We start from the raw sequence: 16,580 nt of genomic DNA, 5'->3' as shown, positions 1-16,580 counted from the left end.
CCGGACGACACTGGTATGTTTCTGTGGTTTATCAGCAACCTCTTCATTGCACCAGCTTTGACATTCAAATTTAGCTGTGCTACCTCTCCAAGTCTGTGACCTCTGCTAAACGGACAGGTGGTAGGAACCAGGTTTGCACACTGCAGCTGGCCGAAGCGCTGGCCCCTGCGGAGGGCATGGGGAAGCGGGATGGGCGCTCGGAGGAAGCCTTGCCTCCAGGATCCTGCCTGGGGCAGAGACACAGGCGCCCACCCAGGTGCTGGGTGCAGCAAGCGTGCAGGGCAAGGGAGGGAGCAGCTGCTTACCAGCTTGTCTTAACTCACACACGCAGAGGTACATGCGTACGGGGACAGATCATAAGGTCACAGGCAGGTGGCATGACTGGAAGCGCAGAGGAATGTGGTAAACCCTCACAGGCACAGGAGGAACTTCAGGTGGGCAGGAAGTTGTCACCTGCATTTGGGTTTTGGCTGGAGGGCAGAGTCTGAAAGGCTTAATAAAAGGTTAGCCAGGCCTTTTCACAACTTTGAGAAATTACTGCCATCTCAAAAGGAGGTGTCTGCTGTGCTGGTAGACATCGCAGACTATATGCCAACTATACAGCCAGAGGGAAAATATAATCTATAGAAATTTGTCCATAATCACTCAGAAAATCAGAGGCAAAAAGAAAAACAAGGGTGTCAGTTCTGTGTTTTGACCACAGAGGCTGAATTTCCTTCCCTTACTGGTACAGTTCCCTTGCAGAGCAAAAGCTGATGTTGCAGTTGTCCAGATAAACAGACAAAATAATGGATAAGATGCTGATTGTCTTCAGCAGTGGCAGGAAAGAAGCGCTTTGCCAGTTGTACAATTAAATTCCAGCCTGAATATGCCCTTATCTGGCAAACACTGTGAAGGTTAATTGCCCCGTATGGTCAGACACGGGGATGCTGAAAAAGGTGTTGCTGCTTCTAGCAGATCTCCCAAGAGACTGGAGATGTACGGGGTTTGTGAGGTGACAACACATCTTTTTAATTTAATGGATACGCAATAAATTGCTTTGGAAGGGCAGGGGGAAGGTAGCTGTAGTCCTTTTGAGCTGCTTCTCACAGGGCTGTGCTATCACTTTTAAAATCAGAAGCAACACAGTGGTTTAAGCATTTGTTCTTTTGGTGGGGTTTTGTTTTTTTGTTTGTTTTTTAAACAGATGTGAGTAGAGATTATTTCACACGTAGTTTATTTTAATGAGTCTTCTTTAGCCACAGAGCAGGCACAGCAAAGGCAGAGGTATGTGGAACGTATTTTGGAGTCCATGAGGGATGTTCTGACTGCTGACCTGAAGTTATCGTTGAGATCAGAAGATAATTTAATAGCTAAAATATATTAGAGTGTCCCTGTACCATCTGTCAGTTTTAGAGTCAAGAGAAAGCTTAGGTGCTGTGGATTGTTGGCCATTGCCACCTCATCTTCAGCAACTACCAGTCTCTTGATGAAAGCCTTTGCCTCAGGACACAGTAAAGGGAAGGCAGAAGGTGTAGTTGTTGATAGTCTGTTGATGCTGGTAACAAAAATGGGCACGACTCTAGGGATGTTCTAAAGTGACGTAGCTAATTGATGGCTATATGGATTTACCCTCACTCAGAGCTGTCTTTAATCTTTTCCTTTACAGCTATTGCTGAATATTTTGACCACTTCCTGTTCATTCCTGGAAATGGCATGCTTCCTTTACCTAACGTTTGTTTATGGCTAGTAATTGTGGGCAGATTCTTCTCCAAAGCATTAGGGGGCAGCAACAGTACATAAAAAATAAATAAATCTCTTTCCAGCCCTGGAAAATACCTGTACCACCAAGACGAACCCTGGTTTCTCTTTCTAGTCCTCTCCTCCAAAGGAGCTGGTCATCTTGTTCAATCACAATTCTGATCGTTAGGGCAAACACTATATAATTGGTTTTTTAAATATTTTTTTGTTTTGTTTTAGTGAGTCCTTCTTCGTCCCTTGCTGTACTAAAGCAGACTTCAAGCACGTGAGGTCTGCCACTTGGCCACACGGTGTGCTTGCTTGTACCCAGCGCCTCTGCCTTTGCATTAGACCATTTGTTCATTTAAATACACGCTTAGGAAGGTGGCACGAGGAAGCGCTCTCTGTGCGCAAGTTGCTGTACATGAGCTCTGCTTGTCTGAGGGTTCCTTGTGGTTCCTGCTGGCCACCTCCTGGCACGTGGGCTCTCATAGCAGCGCTGCCAAAAGACAGCCCTTACTGATACTGAGAAAGAATGTCATAACTGGGCTGTTGCCATCTACTTGGCAATATCAGATACGGCTGTTACCTTGACATGTTCAGTACTGGTGGTTTTGTGTGCTGGGCTCAATTCTGCTCGAGGCAGGAGGATGACAAATACATGGGTGGTTCTGAACAGGGTGTTCAAGTGTCAGGGGGGAATATCCTGTTATCCAACACTTCTCCGTCTCTTGAGATTTCCCAGGAGGAGACTAGATGCTTTTCAGGTTATTTGGCATCGCTCTCTGGAAAGCAGACCTCTGAGGGCTTCAGCTTTTTCTATTTCATGTAAACCAAAGACAGACCTTTTTGAGGCAGGCAAGGCCAAAGCAGTAAGAGTTCAGCATTTTAGATGACAGAGAAAAGTGGATGTGATTAGCGTTCCTAAACTGCATGGGACTGCAGATAATTGCAGTAGGTTTCATAAAGCCTGTGTTTACATCACGGTCAGGGAGAGCAGGAAAAATCAAGTTGGATTAAGTCCTTTCAGTTTCAACAGATGACTCAACACCTCTACCGCTGCAACTAGCAACAGCCTTTTGTTCAATGAGTCAGGGGCCAAACCCTCACTTTTTTCATTTATGGGAGGTATGTTTTCTTGACTTGCAGAGAGTACTGCAGCTAGGTAATGCCAGGGCAAAAAGCTGGATAAGATTAACGGAATTTAAGTGAATAATAAACACAGCAGAAACATGGCGGAAGACCCCAGATCAGAACTGTCATGAACTTTGGGTAATTCTGCCTCTAAATACAGAGAGAGTCTGACTTTCTAGCTCAGGTCCATCCCTAACTGTCTACTTACCTCCAAGCTTCAGGGCACAAGGCACTACCTGGGTAAGAGGAAATCGTCAGATTAGTGGGATGGCAATATGTTGGCTCGTAGTTTTCAGTGCCTCCTTTGGAGCTGTCCTCTGCTGTTGACCTCGGGGATTACATCCTGCGCTAGAAAGGCGGTTGGGTTTGCTTCACAATCCACACAGCAATGATCTGTGGTACTGAACAAATTTCCTGTTTGCACATATGCAAGTGGTGGGCGATGCCTGGATGCCTTCAGTGCAGTGAAAGAAATATTAAGTAAGCTCTTTTTCAAATGTTTCCTTGTAAGAGTCAAGTTGGAACGTAATATCCTCGTTTTAACATCTGGCCTTTGGTAGGTCTCTTTCCAGCTTCAACTTCTCTGGAGAGCACAACTAAAACCGTACATCCAGCAGCCTTTAACTTTAGCTTTGTGGTGTTTAAAATCCAGTAGTTGCTGATTAGGCCCTATTGTAATTACATAGCTCAATTATCACCTCATTTAAAAAAAAAAAACCACAAGAAAAAGTGTTGTGAGAAGTCAGGACACTTGCCTGTTCACAGGCTTTTTGGAAGACCTCTGCCAAAACCAAGGGAGTACCGCAGAGGGCCAGTGGGCCTGTCACAATTTATTTACTTAGTGCGGGAAGACACAAGTCACTGAGCTTCTTGATGTGAGAGTGCAAAGTTCATATCTCCACCTATTCCAATAATTAGCTGGACTGATGCCAAGACTGGGTAAAAAAAGCTTGAAATAAGAGCAAAGTCATGCCTTAAAAGAGAGGAATGCCCTGAGTACCACACAACCCAGGGCCTAAGCCTCCGGTGGACTTGCTAGCAGACACCAGCGTTTTCCACTGTTTTCCCAGGCAGCTGCTGACATAAAGGATTTGGCTTTGTGCAGGGAAGAAGGAAAGAAAAGGAACTGGCAATGGGAGAAACCAGAAAGGATGTTTCGTTCTTTCTGTAAAATCCATATTCAAGACATGAGAAAGGGAAGGAGCAGACATCCCGGTGGGGCTTGCGAGCACCATGTGGTAAGTCATGTCACTTTTATTTCTTGTGGAGGCAGTAAAACATTTATTTCTATCCTAACCACTGAATTCCTCAATGATTTTATAGAAAAAGATTAATTTGTCTCTGGCTTTGCTGGCTTTTTTCCTCCTTTCCATCCTGACACTCTCCCTGTGGGATAAACTACACTGTTTGCCTCAGCTCCCTGAGACCAGGCTGCTTTTACTGTTGTGTTCATTTGGTAACTGGAAGACAAAAATACTTGGGAAGAATGTCACCAGGCAAGACTCCTTGGCAGGTTCAGCCAGAGATCCCATTTTAATTAGGCATTTGATGGCACAGGTTATGCTTTTCTTTCTTTTTAAACCTTCTAGCTGCAGATGGATTATTAGATACTGCTGATAGTGTATTCACCTCCTCAGACTTATCTACTTCTAAATCTATTTTGTGGGTGTTGCTCCTGCAGTTTCTTTTCCTTTCCATAAATACTGGACCTTGTCTCTGCAGATTTCTTCGTTCCTTTTTGCTTACTTGACTAGACATTTAGAAACAGAAAACCATGAGAAAAAGCAATTAGTGCTTCCTCACGTTATCTGTTTTATGCCAATAATGAAATCCAGTGGCCTAGGAGAAAGTGAGAAGTGGGATTTGATGTGGTAAGAGACGCTATGGAACTCCTGGGGTCTTTGTGACGCTCTCAGGGTCTTCACCCTTACTAATATTTTCTCATCCCAGGCTGGGCTCAGTGACACAACACACAGGAAACCACCTTGGTTTGGGTTTCAAGTCTCTGTTCTCAGAATTGATGCGTGTATCTGCTCTTGCATACCGTGGTTATCTTTCACATATGCCTAAACAAACACACACACTTGTAGAAACTAACGTGTCACCTAAAATGTTCTTGATTTGCCTGTGGCAAAATAAGATCTCTGCCTGACCTTGCTATATTGTCAAGTCAAAGCAGCTGCATGAGGACTGGTTCTTAAGACTGGCTGCTTAGGCCAGGGGTGTGTGTGGTGGTTGGGACCAGAGCCTGTGTCTGACGGGATAGTCTCCAAAGCTCAGTGATACCTGGATGCGTAGTGTTGCTCAGCGACAGGTGATTTGTGTGGAGTACAAGGACGCAATACATTGCTCACATTCAAAAACAACACTACAATATGTGTCCTTGGAAGTTGCCTGTGCTTTGTGTCCCTTGTCTTTTCACAAGATTTGTGGCAGGGACTCAGCAATGCTAATAGAAATGATCCATGCAGCGTTGGCTCCTGAGCAAAGCTTCTTATTCACCTACTGGCAGAACAGGATTGTTTCATCTGTCAAAGGGCATCAAGCATTCAGTACCCACTAAGAACTAGTGGGAGCTCAGATTTGGTAAATTCTGCATATAAGGACTTGTGGAAAATTCCTATAGACCCAAAGAGGCCCCATGATAACACACACAGTCCTACTGAAACTCTAACAACACCCGATCACCTACAAAGCAGGAATTAGGCTCTACAGTGACTGGTCTGTTTTTCTGCGTTGCTGAACACACTAGACAAATATCAGCCTTTTAAATGAGTCTTCAGTTCAGCTACTCCTGTAATTGGTCGTCTTCTCTATCCAGAAGCTCTGTGGTGCAGAGGGAGATGTAGGGACTGAAGAGGTGAATTGTGGTACAACAAAGCAAGGGAAATCAGCTTTCCTAGACAAAGAGTTTGTGGTGGCCTTGGCCACACGTTTGAGGGAGCTGTTTGGAGAGGCTGGAGACAACTGCCCGGTGGGGAAGGAATAGAAGGCGGCTGTGAGCAAGTCCTGTGCACCAGAAACTGGGGCCCAGCAGGAAGCAGTTGGGTAGTTTGGCTATTTAATTTTGAGCTTCATATTAATAAACCATAGTCCTAGTAAGAGGAGGGCTACTGGGAAAACCATGTCAGGCTGCAGCGTGGCTAACAGCTGGAAAGGGAACAGGCAAAGTAGCAAGCGTACCTGCCAGCGTAGCAGTGACACATCCTACTATGATGATGAAGAGGAAAAGGCCCACCTTACTAAGTTCAGTTATGTAGCTTTTCAGTTGCTGGAAGAAATGTGGATTGTTAGATGTCAATGAAAACAACAGAGCACTCTTTCCTGGGTGTTTTGCATGCCAGGACATGAAAGTTACCTCTCAGATATCTGTAAAGAAATACTTGCAAAGCAAGGCAGGAGAGCAGCAGAGGCCACCCTATGAATGCTTCTAGGGGAAGGCAAACTGAGCCTCCTATGGCAGCGGAAGCTGCCATAAATGTTTGTAGAACCTGATCTTATGTCTCCTCCACAAAGACCTCAGTGATACCACAGTGCAGGAGCTAGAACGCATAGAAAAGGTCATAGCCTGGAGCTGAAAGGACTCTTGCTTGATCACTGCTGCCTGTTGGGCTCTGAAATAGTGCAAAATGTTCTTGTAAGAATTCTTCAGCTCCTAACTTTTACTGTCTGACCTTCTCCTTTAACCTGTCTGATCTCCAGGCTTGATCCCGATCCCTGGCTCTGGTCTGCCATGGAATATGAAAAGTCAGTCCACAGTGATCTCCTCCAGCTTAACAGTTGTGCCTGATGGAAAACAGCACAAAGAGCAGTACCGGGAAGAGATCAGGTGCACACATGTGAATACCCTGTCCATTTGCTCAGTGATTCTACAAACAACCTGAGAAGGATGAATACCAGCAGTGAGATAGAAACCTGTCAGCAGTGTGGAGAAAGGAAATGTGGTAAGGACCTCCAGAACCAGTCTATCTAGGCCTCAACCTGCAGCTGGCCTGCAGGCTCAGAGCATTGTTCTCGGGGCTGGGAACACCTCTCAAGCCCTCTGTTGAAAGGTCAATATTGTCCCAGGTCTGTGGAGGTAGAACAGAGGAGATGGTAAAAGGGAAACTCCTGGAAGTGATTGTTCTCTCTAAACAAATCATTAGCAGGGAACTTTAGAGCAAACTTTGATTGCTCAAGTCTGAAAGCCTTGACGGCAAAATTTACAACTGCACCAAGTCTAATTTTCAACAAGAACCAAATGCAAGAGTGACTTAACTGAGTAAAACCCTATCCTAAAATACATATCTGTTTTCCTCCAACATCGGGGTGTGTGCAGAGCCTGAACTTTGCTCGGGGCTGCTCTGGATGGCTGTGTCACTGCACAGATGTACTAGTAATTGTGGCAATGCCTCTTGGATCAATGTCTACTGAAGATAGCAGGTATTTTTACTTTATCTTCAGTTAATGTAACTTTGGAATTAGGCCTTAGGAATCCCTTCATAAAACACCAAAGGGAAGCCATTTTTCTCTCCCAGAACATTATCTCAGTTTCGGGTTAACTAGTATGAGCGTATAGAATAAAATGGGAAGAAAAGAAAATTACCTGCTCACCAAAATCAGATCTTGCTCTGTACTTGACCTTTTTGCTAAGCTAAAACATTAGAAAGTCCTGAGGAGAAATACAAGAATCCCAAACGCTTATTCAGAGACTGTGATCTTCTAATCGGTATTTATAGCATGAAGTGGACTGGCAAATACTATATACAGTAACAGAGGCACGTGCAAAGTCCTGCACCTGGGATGACAACCATATCCCACTCTACTCACTGCTAATCAGGCCACACCTGGAGTACTGTGTCCGGTCCTGGTCCCCACTGTTCAAAAAAGACACAGGCTGGAGATGGTCCAAAGGAGGGCCACAAAGATGGTCAAAGGGCTGGAGAGCCTGCCCTGTAAGAAAAGACTGAAGGAGTTAGGTCCCTTCTCCCTGGAGAAGAGATGGCTCAGGGGGTACCTCATCACAGTATTCCTGTGCTTAGAGGGCAGCCACAAAGAGAATGGAGGCTCCCTTCACAAGGAGCCACCTGGAGAAGACAAGGGGCAAGCAGTGGGTGCAAATTGCACTGGGAGAGGTTTCATCCTGATGTAAGCAAGAAATTTTTTACAGTGAGAACAATCAGTCATTGGAACAAATTCCTCAGGGACGTGGCAGAGCGCCCATCACTGAAGGTTTTCAAGATGCAATAGAACAGGGTGCCAGATGATCTCACCTAGGCTTCCTTTCCCACAAAAAGTTGGGCCAGATGATCTTTCGAGGTCCTTCCAGTCTGGGCAGTTCTATGACTCTGTGGTCTTTCATTCAAAGCACAGAATTTCACTCAGACCCTAATACTTGTTTATACAAATGCATCTGCAGTAGGCAAAACTAATGCTCTTCTTCCTAGAGAAGGAGCAATCGCTGCACTGTGAAGTTAACTGGATTTCCTGGAGGGATGTTCCCGTGTGAAACCGATATTCCTGGCTGAGTGGAGTGACCTGTACTACTACTCATTTTATATTGTTTCAGGTGACCTTATTTGTCATAAACTGTACTGTTATGACCTCTACATCCCATCTGCACCTGCACCACGGAACAAGAAGCAGATAGCTGTTGACAAGTTTATTAATGAGCAGATTGTAGAAGTCCTGGAGAACGATGATTACTGCTGTTACCACGGCTACAGGAATTTTGTTGGTGGAGATACCATCATACATGCCATGCAAAAACCCATGAAAATTATCCCTGTTACACTTATACCAGTCTACAAGGACCAATACTTCCGAACTCTTTTAGACATGCTTGTAACTGCAGATAAGCTGAGAAGAATTGTACTGCTTTTGTTTGATGCTACTTATACTTTGCCCAATCTATGGCAATGTTGCTTTTCAGTAGAGGTCAACGACCCACAACTTCTGCGCAAAATAAAGAAAACCATAGATCATCATAGAAAACTATTCCCATTGAGCAAAAGGAAACAGATCGTATCGAGGGAAATAGACACAGGTAAGACCATAGGCCTTGTCGTGTGTGACTGTCGGATTCATTTAATTTGAAGATTATTTTGCCCTGAAGAGGGAGAGGAGGGTGACAGCTTTGGAAAAAGGCTGTTTCTAGTATGGAATGTTAAGGATTGCTCAGCAATACTGGTGGAAGTTTCTGCCAGATTATCTCCATCATTCCAGGCTTCCTCCACCAGTCTAGCCAGGATGCAAGTTGGGCCAACAGTTTGTTATATGTGTAACTCACTTCAGCGAGGATTTTGACAGATCCACCTTACTTTAAAATGTCTAAGGCTCATCTACACAGTCAGACCCCACGATGAGACAGAACTGTCTAATTTGGGCACAGTTCTGCGTTCATAGATGGCTTCTAAGACAGATATAGCTCATGTTGCATCAGCTAGAAATGCAGGTGGAGCAGAGTCACACTGTCTGGACTTGGTCGTGCCAGTATATCCTGGGAGTTTTACCAGAGCAGTCCTGAGGCAGTTTTTTCAAAACCCTTCTGTCTGTGAAATGTAGATCTTTGGTCCCAGAGGGAGAGAAGAAAAAAAAATTCTGCTTAAAGGTAAAAGCCTTCTAATGCAACCTGGAATAACATCTTTAGTCAGCCTAGAATATCTTGCCTAAAGAATGCCAAGAAATATTAGTGCTCTGGTGAGATTTTCGTACCTAAACGAGAAGCTGAAATAATTTCTTTCCACTAGTATGGAACTCTCCAGATAGCCAGGGGGAATGTAGGACATTCAAGCCACTACTGTGTAGAACTCTCTGGCCACCAGACTGGTGTTCAGATAGAAGACACATCTCTTGTGATAGATTTTCAGTATCTGACCTGGTTTGCAGAATAAACTCAGTAGTGGAACTCAGGAGTATTTTCTTCAGCGCCTTTCACTGTGCTGAAAACTTCACAAAACAGATGGGCAGGCACAGTTGCTGTCTCCAAAATCCTAAACCTTTCATGATATGTGTCTGCGTAGTGGTAGAGAAGCAGATTTGCACTGATTGGGGTCTATGCACCCAGCAGTAAATAGACACATAGGACCAGGTCCCAAATGTCAGTCACAACCAGCTTACTTATCCCCTGTGCGGTTAGTTACTGTGCATTTTGGTTGTTTATATTTTGTCTCATTCTGGAGAAGAACTTGCTCTCCTTAACCGTCCATCCTGTCTTCTCTTTCCAGAGTCTGCTTCACCCTTCTCATCCCCCACAGCCAGAGACTGTAAGTGATACCAGCATTTTTGAGTATGTGTTACTGCAGTGTGTGCAGGATGCCAGAGGTGGATTCAGCCAACTAGTCTCTCTGTGCTCCGTCTTTGCATTGCAGCCCCTTTCAGGAGATCGGACAGATCAAGGGGGTCGTTCAGACCGTGCGGGAGCCATTGCTGCGCCTCACCTCTCAGCAGCTCATTCTTGCAGCACACGGCGCATCTCCAGGGAGGTACTGCTTCCGCACATACACGCCATACACGGGCTGCTCCCACACAGCGGTAATGTTCTCCCAGCCAGGGCACCCCCACTCATGTAATACTCCCACACAGCAGCAGCTGGGAGGACCTCACTGCAATAGCCTTTAGGAACATTCATGTCCCACACAACAGGCTCCTACCTTTGCAGTTATGCTCTTAAGCTGCAAAATAAAGACCATATTTTTCTGCATCAGAGTAATCACTGGCAGGTGATTCATACAAGCGTAATGCTCTCAGGTGGTGGTGGGGATAATAAGCAGTTGCTGCAAAGGAAAGAGCTGGTGGGGAAAGCGAGTATGAACTGCATGCACTTTGCTCATGGCATTAAGTGTACATCTGACTGCTGGTGAAGGTAGCTGAGCTATAAAATGTGAACAAGGTGTGTTATGATTCAGCTTGAGTGCCATAGAGTGGTATAGTTTTAATGGGCAAGAATCAACTAAAATATGGATTGCTGTTCATGTCTGTGCAGCGTTGCTTCTGCAATGCTGTGAGCCAGCTTTGGTTCTTACCGTAGTCAATGGTAAGACTTCACCTCTTCCAATTTATCTCTTCAAGGGAGCAATAGACCGGCTCTTTCCTTAGAAGCAGAAGCTCTAGTCAGGTTTTGACCACTGCAGCACTTGCAGAATATGTATATGGCTTTGTACTCTGGGAGATCTTCAGGGGCCATTATGTGCAAGGTTTGGATGCCTAAGAGAACAGTAAGGAGTGACCCTCTTTTCCTTTCAGATTTTGGGTAGATTTTAAGTACGTTCACTGGTATGTTCCTAACACTGTTTCAGACCATGTCTTCTTCTCTGAGGACAGACAAACTGACTAATGGTCCTGGTAGGCTGTGACCCGGAACAGAAACCAGCTAGAAACCCTGGGAGGGTTCCAGCTGAGGTATGTTTGTTTTGTTTTCTGTCCAGAAACTGAAGACTTCCTGAAAGAAATGTCCTACATATCTCTTCAAGAGCTGGATGATTATTTGATGAGATACTGGGATGCTAGTAACATGTGGATCAGACAACAGATCTGTCAAGTGTTGGTCAAAATCATCAAGAGGGAATTTCTGACTTTCTCTAGGTTGGCAAACCTGGAGAACTTAGAGCTGAGAGTAAGAAATCTCATCCAATGCAACAGTTCTGCTTCCAACCAAGAGCTTCGCATTCAGCAGGAGAAACTACACTGTTGGATTCTGGCAGCAATATTTGTTCATGTCTCCACAACAAACAACGGAAAGCTGAAGGCTTTACTGAGGGGAATGGTCTTTGCAAAATGCACTGCCCCTTCAGAGGAGAGAAATTATGAGTATCTATGCTTTAGTGCGTACCAGAAAATCAGAATGGCCATCTCCACTGCTGTAAAAAAACAAATACCCTGGCCAAATTTCATGGAAACGTACCTGAAGCACTTGGAAAGTCTCCTTAAGACGCTGGAGAAAACAGTGGTTTATACAAACCAGAAAGTCAGGCAGTTCCAGTTCATCCAGAAGCAGCTTCAGAGAGTACCCTGGATGATAAGACATATCTTTATTCTTGTTCTTACTGAAAAGGTGCGTAACGAACTGAGCACATTATCCTGGTATTGCTTTTGTAACTCTTGACTTGTCCGTCTCTCACTGGCGTGACATTACTCTGTGAGCAGCAAATGCACAGCCCCTGGGCAAGAGACTTGTTTTATGCATCCGTTTAGTCATATGCGCAATCAGCTGCTTAATATGAAAGCAAGCAACCACCACCAATGAAGCTCACAGTAAACGCGAGCAAGTCAGTTACTCTCTGTATTTTCCAGGTGTTTGAAGACAAACTGCTTGCCGTCAGCCAGCCCTTCTTCTTCCATGTGTGCACAAAGCTGGGGAAAAAGCACTGGGCGATTCTACTGGAAATCACCGAGCGCATCACTGAACATATCCAAGCCAGCCACACACAAGGTAAGGAAACGCAGGACTGGCCTGAGGCGTAGGCAAAGCCAGTACTTGCTTTGGGCATCAGATCTCAGGCAAGGCAAACCAGCCACCGCTCTGCTGGTCACTGTTCCCAAAGGTCTCGGGTGCTTTATTTATTAGACTGTATGTTCAGTTATTATCCCTTTTTGTCTACCATTCACCACTGACTGACTTGATTGGGGAAGGTAATGATGACAATGACAAAAGTATAACCTTTCAGAAAGAGGCAGGACAGGGCTTTCAGTTTCTTACATAAAGCAGTTGAGATCTTCATTATCCATTTTTTTTCTGAGCTGATTGCTTTCCTGTCCATTGCACTGAGCCCTGTGCTGCTGAGACAAAACTCTCCCTTAGAGACATAAACCCCAGTTGGCTACAGGTGTCCAACCTGGCACAGCCTTTTCAATGAGATTGTGGTGCCTTGGCTCTGCTTTGCCAATGCCACAGCAGATAAACAGTATTTTTCTTCTCTTCCTGTCTCAAATCATTGTACCATGGTGCCGTATTCTTTTAAAAAGTCTGTGATATATGATATCGTGGCTCCTCTGCGATGGCTTTAACAGAGCACTTCTCTGTCACAGGGGCAGTAAAAGAGTGCCTGCATCTTCTCCAAAGCTTGTGGGAATGGTGCGTGAGAACTGCCGCTAAAAAGGAAAAGACTTTGGCAATGATCATCCTCAATCATTTCTTCCAAAAGTTGCTTTACCACCCGCTGAGTGAGGTGAGGCACTGCATCGCACCATTACTCTTTAGCAAGGATGGCACCTACACCCATGCTACTGAACTTGGAAACAAAGTGGTCCTAGCTGATCCCAGCCACGTGGAGGCAGCTCTCCAACAACACCTGAAGGTCACCATCCCTGATCTTACCCTCACGGGACATATGAAGACAAAGGGCAGTAGCATTGTTGTGCAAGGTATCACACCTGTAGGCAAGGCAAAGATCTACATAGCCAAACAACAGACCCTGAATGACATCTTGCAGACGAATGCCACTGACAGTGACTGTGAAAGGTTTCAAGAGATGATCAAAATAGTGACTCTGTGTCAGGATAGGGAGTCCATCGTCAAGCTGCAAATGTCCAGTGCCTGCGGAGTGCCTCCGCTGTACGTGATGGAAGATGGGAACCCGCTGTTGGCTTTTCTTCAGGAAAAAAGAAATAAGCTCCCCCAGTCCATTATAACAGGCATTTTAGAAGATATTGCCAGAGCTGTTGGGTCATGTCACCAGAAAAGGGTCTTACTTTGCAACATCACTCCAGCCAGCTTCATTGTGGTTGCAGGTGGACGACAAAGAACCGGAGAACTTCAAGTGCAGGTCAAGCTCTGTGATTTCTTCCAGGCCAGGCTGGCTCCCCCAGAGGATGAGATACACTATTCACCTTCTGATTGCCCCTATGAAACCATCAAATCCGGGCATCTCAGAGGTACAGACACACAGAGCTGGCGCGGTGAAGACAGGCTTGTGGAAAGTTGGTATTTTCACTGGGCTGCTATTCACTGAACAGCTCTTTTGTGAGTCATTTCTCTGCTCTGAGCTTTAGTATCCTCAGGGAAAACAAGGTTTGTTTGTCCTTCCCCATATCTTTGAAGACCTTAGAGACCCCTGATAAATAGAAGTTAACACTATTAATAATATGAATATGCAAAAAGACCAAGAGTGAAAGGTAAGAAGCCTCAGAGAGCACCTGTTCTTACTTACCCTGACTGCTATCAAAACAACCGAATTCTGTTGCTAGGACCCCAGCTCTCCTCCTGCTCCATTTCTTGCTGCAGTCTCAGTCATCCCGAGCGCCTGGCTAGGGCTGGCTGGCTCTTAAAAATTATGTGTATGTGCACAGCAGCAGTAAGCACTCAAACTGCTGTAGAAAGGGTTAATCATGACCTTCTCATAAGGAAATAGCTTTAACAAAACCGATCAGTTCAGGATGTACGTAAAAATTCAGCCAGTCCCTACATATGACACCTGCTGCAACTTTGCCTGGGAAGCTGTCATAAAAGACTAAGATTAGATCACTGAGTCATCAGAAATGATGGAAAACTCGTGCTGTAAACAATGCCAGTCAAAGGTTAAAGAATTAAACCGTGCCAGTAATGCCCAGGAGTGTGTAAACTTTGAAGCCTTGCAGCTCAGACTTTGAAATCCTAGGCAAAGCCCTTCCTCATTCGCTCGCTTTCCTGCCCTCTTACTGGAGCCGCACAAAGCTGGTGGCCCAGGAATATGTTAGAAGGGTGAGTGCCTGTGTGGGTTCTGGTATGGGTAGTAAAGGCTGAGCCGTGCCACAGCCTTCCTTCAGTGAACACACTAGAGAAAGCCGCCTTTTTTCACACCTGTCAGAACTCCTCTGAGACCTCCATCTCTCAGTCAAATGCAGATAAAAGTGGTCAACGTTTTTCTGAATTATTAAGGTGCGATAGAAACAGTCTCACACAGACAGTATGAACTATTTTCCATATTCTGCTCTCTTTACCCTCGTTATAAGTAACTTGTAGGCTGCCTAGTATTTGTTGCTAAGAACAGTTTTGCCTCTTTTATTTTCTTATGGGCCATGCCCAGGTGCTATGAGGATGGTTACAAAGATAAATCTATAGCCATGGCAAAGGCAAGAGAATTCTGGTCATGGCCTTTGGCCTGATTCATCTCTATTAATACAGGAGACAGTGAGGAGCTGCTGTCCGTATACTTCAGTGCTCCCGAATCCCTGCAGTATCACGTCTTCTCCGCTTTCTCCGATGCGTGGGCTGTGGCTGCGACATTTTACTCCATTCTCCTGTACGGCGGGCAAACATACTTTGAGCTCAGGTACTTGCCTGTGTCCAGATTCATAGAAGAGGTAAGTGGCTTTCTCTGGGGATGAGGAAAGCATCTCTTCTGCTGAATAGGGATGTGTCCTAATGCCAGAGGGTGTTAAGGGTGTGAAGGGACGCTAATAGTGAGAAATGAACAGGAGCCATGAAAAGTACTACCTCTTTCAGCCTGAGATGCTGAAGCTCACATTTAATTTGGTCTTTCAAACCTGTGGACCTTGATAAAACATCTGAATCTGGGAGAGTGTCCTTGGCCACACAAACAGGCGGTCCTTATCTGACTGGTTACACATCTGTGTGTGTAGTCTGGATAAGCTCCACTTTCCCCAAGGTAAATGGAGAACTGAAGACTCCAGAGAGGTGATCAGGTCATCCAGAAAGATGGGAAAATCTGCATATTATTACAAGAAATCCGGATAAATAAGCATAAAGACTTGCTGTAGCAGCTTGTGTAGGGTAGACTAAAGCTGCAGTTTCTGCTCTGAGTACTGTACGGAGTTATTGTATCAGCTCAGTGAAAACCGCTTCTACTTGGATATTGTCTCTGCTTTGGGAAGGGAGTAGGGTCTGATACCCCTGTGCTTGAAAGATCTATGACTGTTGTGTTGGAAACTGACAATAAGAAAAACAGACTGAGGCCAGCTGTGGTATAAAGGGGTTTAATCTTTCAGAGGTGAAGTCATCAAGGGAAACGCTGCATGGCAGCCAGGTTAGCAGCAGTTCACAAATCTCAACGGTGCTGCACACTGGTGTTAGGGAACTGGAAGAGTGAAAGGGGTATTTAGATGGGTCAAATTCTGCTCCATTATGTTGGTGTAATCCTGGAAATCAATAGTTGACTCATTTACATTTCTGTAACCTATGATGACGCCTTGAGATAGTAGGATAAGCATTGCCCAGGGCTGTTTTGTTTCGCAATAAGGCTCAGCTGCCATCGCCATGGTTGGTTCTGTTCTTTGTCTTCGCCTCTTAGATCTGTAGCGGGCACAGGGCACAAAGACCACACTCAATTCCTCTGAAACTGTGGGACATAATAGCCCCCAACTTGGAGCATGATGAGACAAAGCGTACATCCATGGAGGCACTGGTAGAGCACCTGGAAAACTACGGGAGGACCCTGGGTATGGAAATCACTATAACTGGCCAGTCGCTTGGTCGGCATCACCGTAACAATGACCACTTAATGTGGTACTGCTCATTTGTAGCATTGAAGTACTCGGTCAAGCCGAGGGGCTGTGCCAGGGCTGTACAGGTTCAGGGTTAGAGAGCTTACAGTTTTAAGATAAATGTAGCCATGCAAAGTATGTGTCCCTTCCCTCCTGCCGAGGAGCAGAGTCCTGCAGTTGGAGGATCTCCACTAACTAGAGAGCTAATCTTAGGGACACCCTTTCCTTTATTTCCAGGATCCTGCTTGTGATCCTCCTTTTACCGGCAAAAAACCAGGCCGGCCGTGTAAAATTCCTCATGCTGTGAAAAGCTAGGTCTGAGGAATTCA

General features: G+C 45.3%; 1 protein-coding gene and 1 long non-coding RNA gene across 2 annotated transcripts; both read left to right on the top strand.

Annotated features, from left to right (window-relative positions):
* The first annotated feature begins 6,560 nt into the window (after nt 1–6,560).
* Nucleotides 6,561–10,440, top strand: LOC135315551 (uncharacterized). The gene is made up of 4 exons (XR_010375038.1): nt 6,561–6,797; nt 8,402–8,878; nt 10,059–10,097; nt 10,203–10,440. It is a non-coding gene; the product is annotated as an uncharacterized LOC135315551 (long non-coding RNA).
* Nucleotides 10,441–12,867: 2,427 nt separating this feature from the next.
* LOC135315549 (uncharacterized) lies at nt 12,868–15,904 on the top strand. The gene is made up of 2 exons (XM_064464490.1): nt 12,868–13,704; nt 14,933–15,904. Exons 1-2 carry the CDS (start codon nt 12,945–12,947, stop codon nt 15,133–15,135), a joined length of 963 nt encoding a protein of 320 aa, XP_064320560.1. The 5' UTR covers nt 12,868–12,944; the 3' UTR covers nt 15,136–15,904.
* Nucleotides 15,905–16,580: the final 676 nt, after the last annotated feature.

The sequence above is a fragment of the Phalacrocorax carbo genome, chromosome 12 (genome assembly GCF_963921805.1).
Source record: "Phalacrocorax carbo chromosome 12, bPhaCar2.1, whole genome shotgun sequence".
NCBI lineage: Eukaryota > Metazoa > Chordata > Aves > Suliformes > Phalacrocoracidae > Phalacrocorax > Phalacrocorax carbo.
The sequence above is the reverse complement of the archived record's forward strand: the minus strand, read 5'-3'. Positions and strand labels throughout refer to the sequence as shown.

What these genes read in the sequence shown, in the direction of transcription:
- LOC135315549 (XM_064464490.1), top strand. Translation starts at nt 12,945, where the DNA reads ATGATCATCCTCAATCATTTCTTCCAAAAGTTGCTTTACCACCCGCTG. An exon ending in CAAATCCGGGCATCTCAGAG is followed by an intron (nt 13,705 to 14,932) that starts GTACAGACACAC and finishes CTATTAATACAG; the next exon opens with GAGACAGTGAGGAGCTGCTG.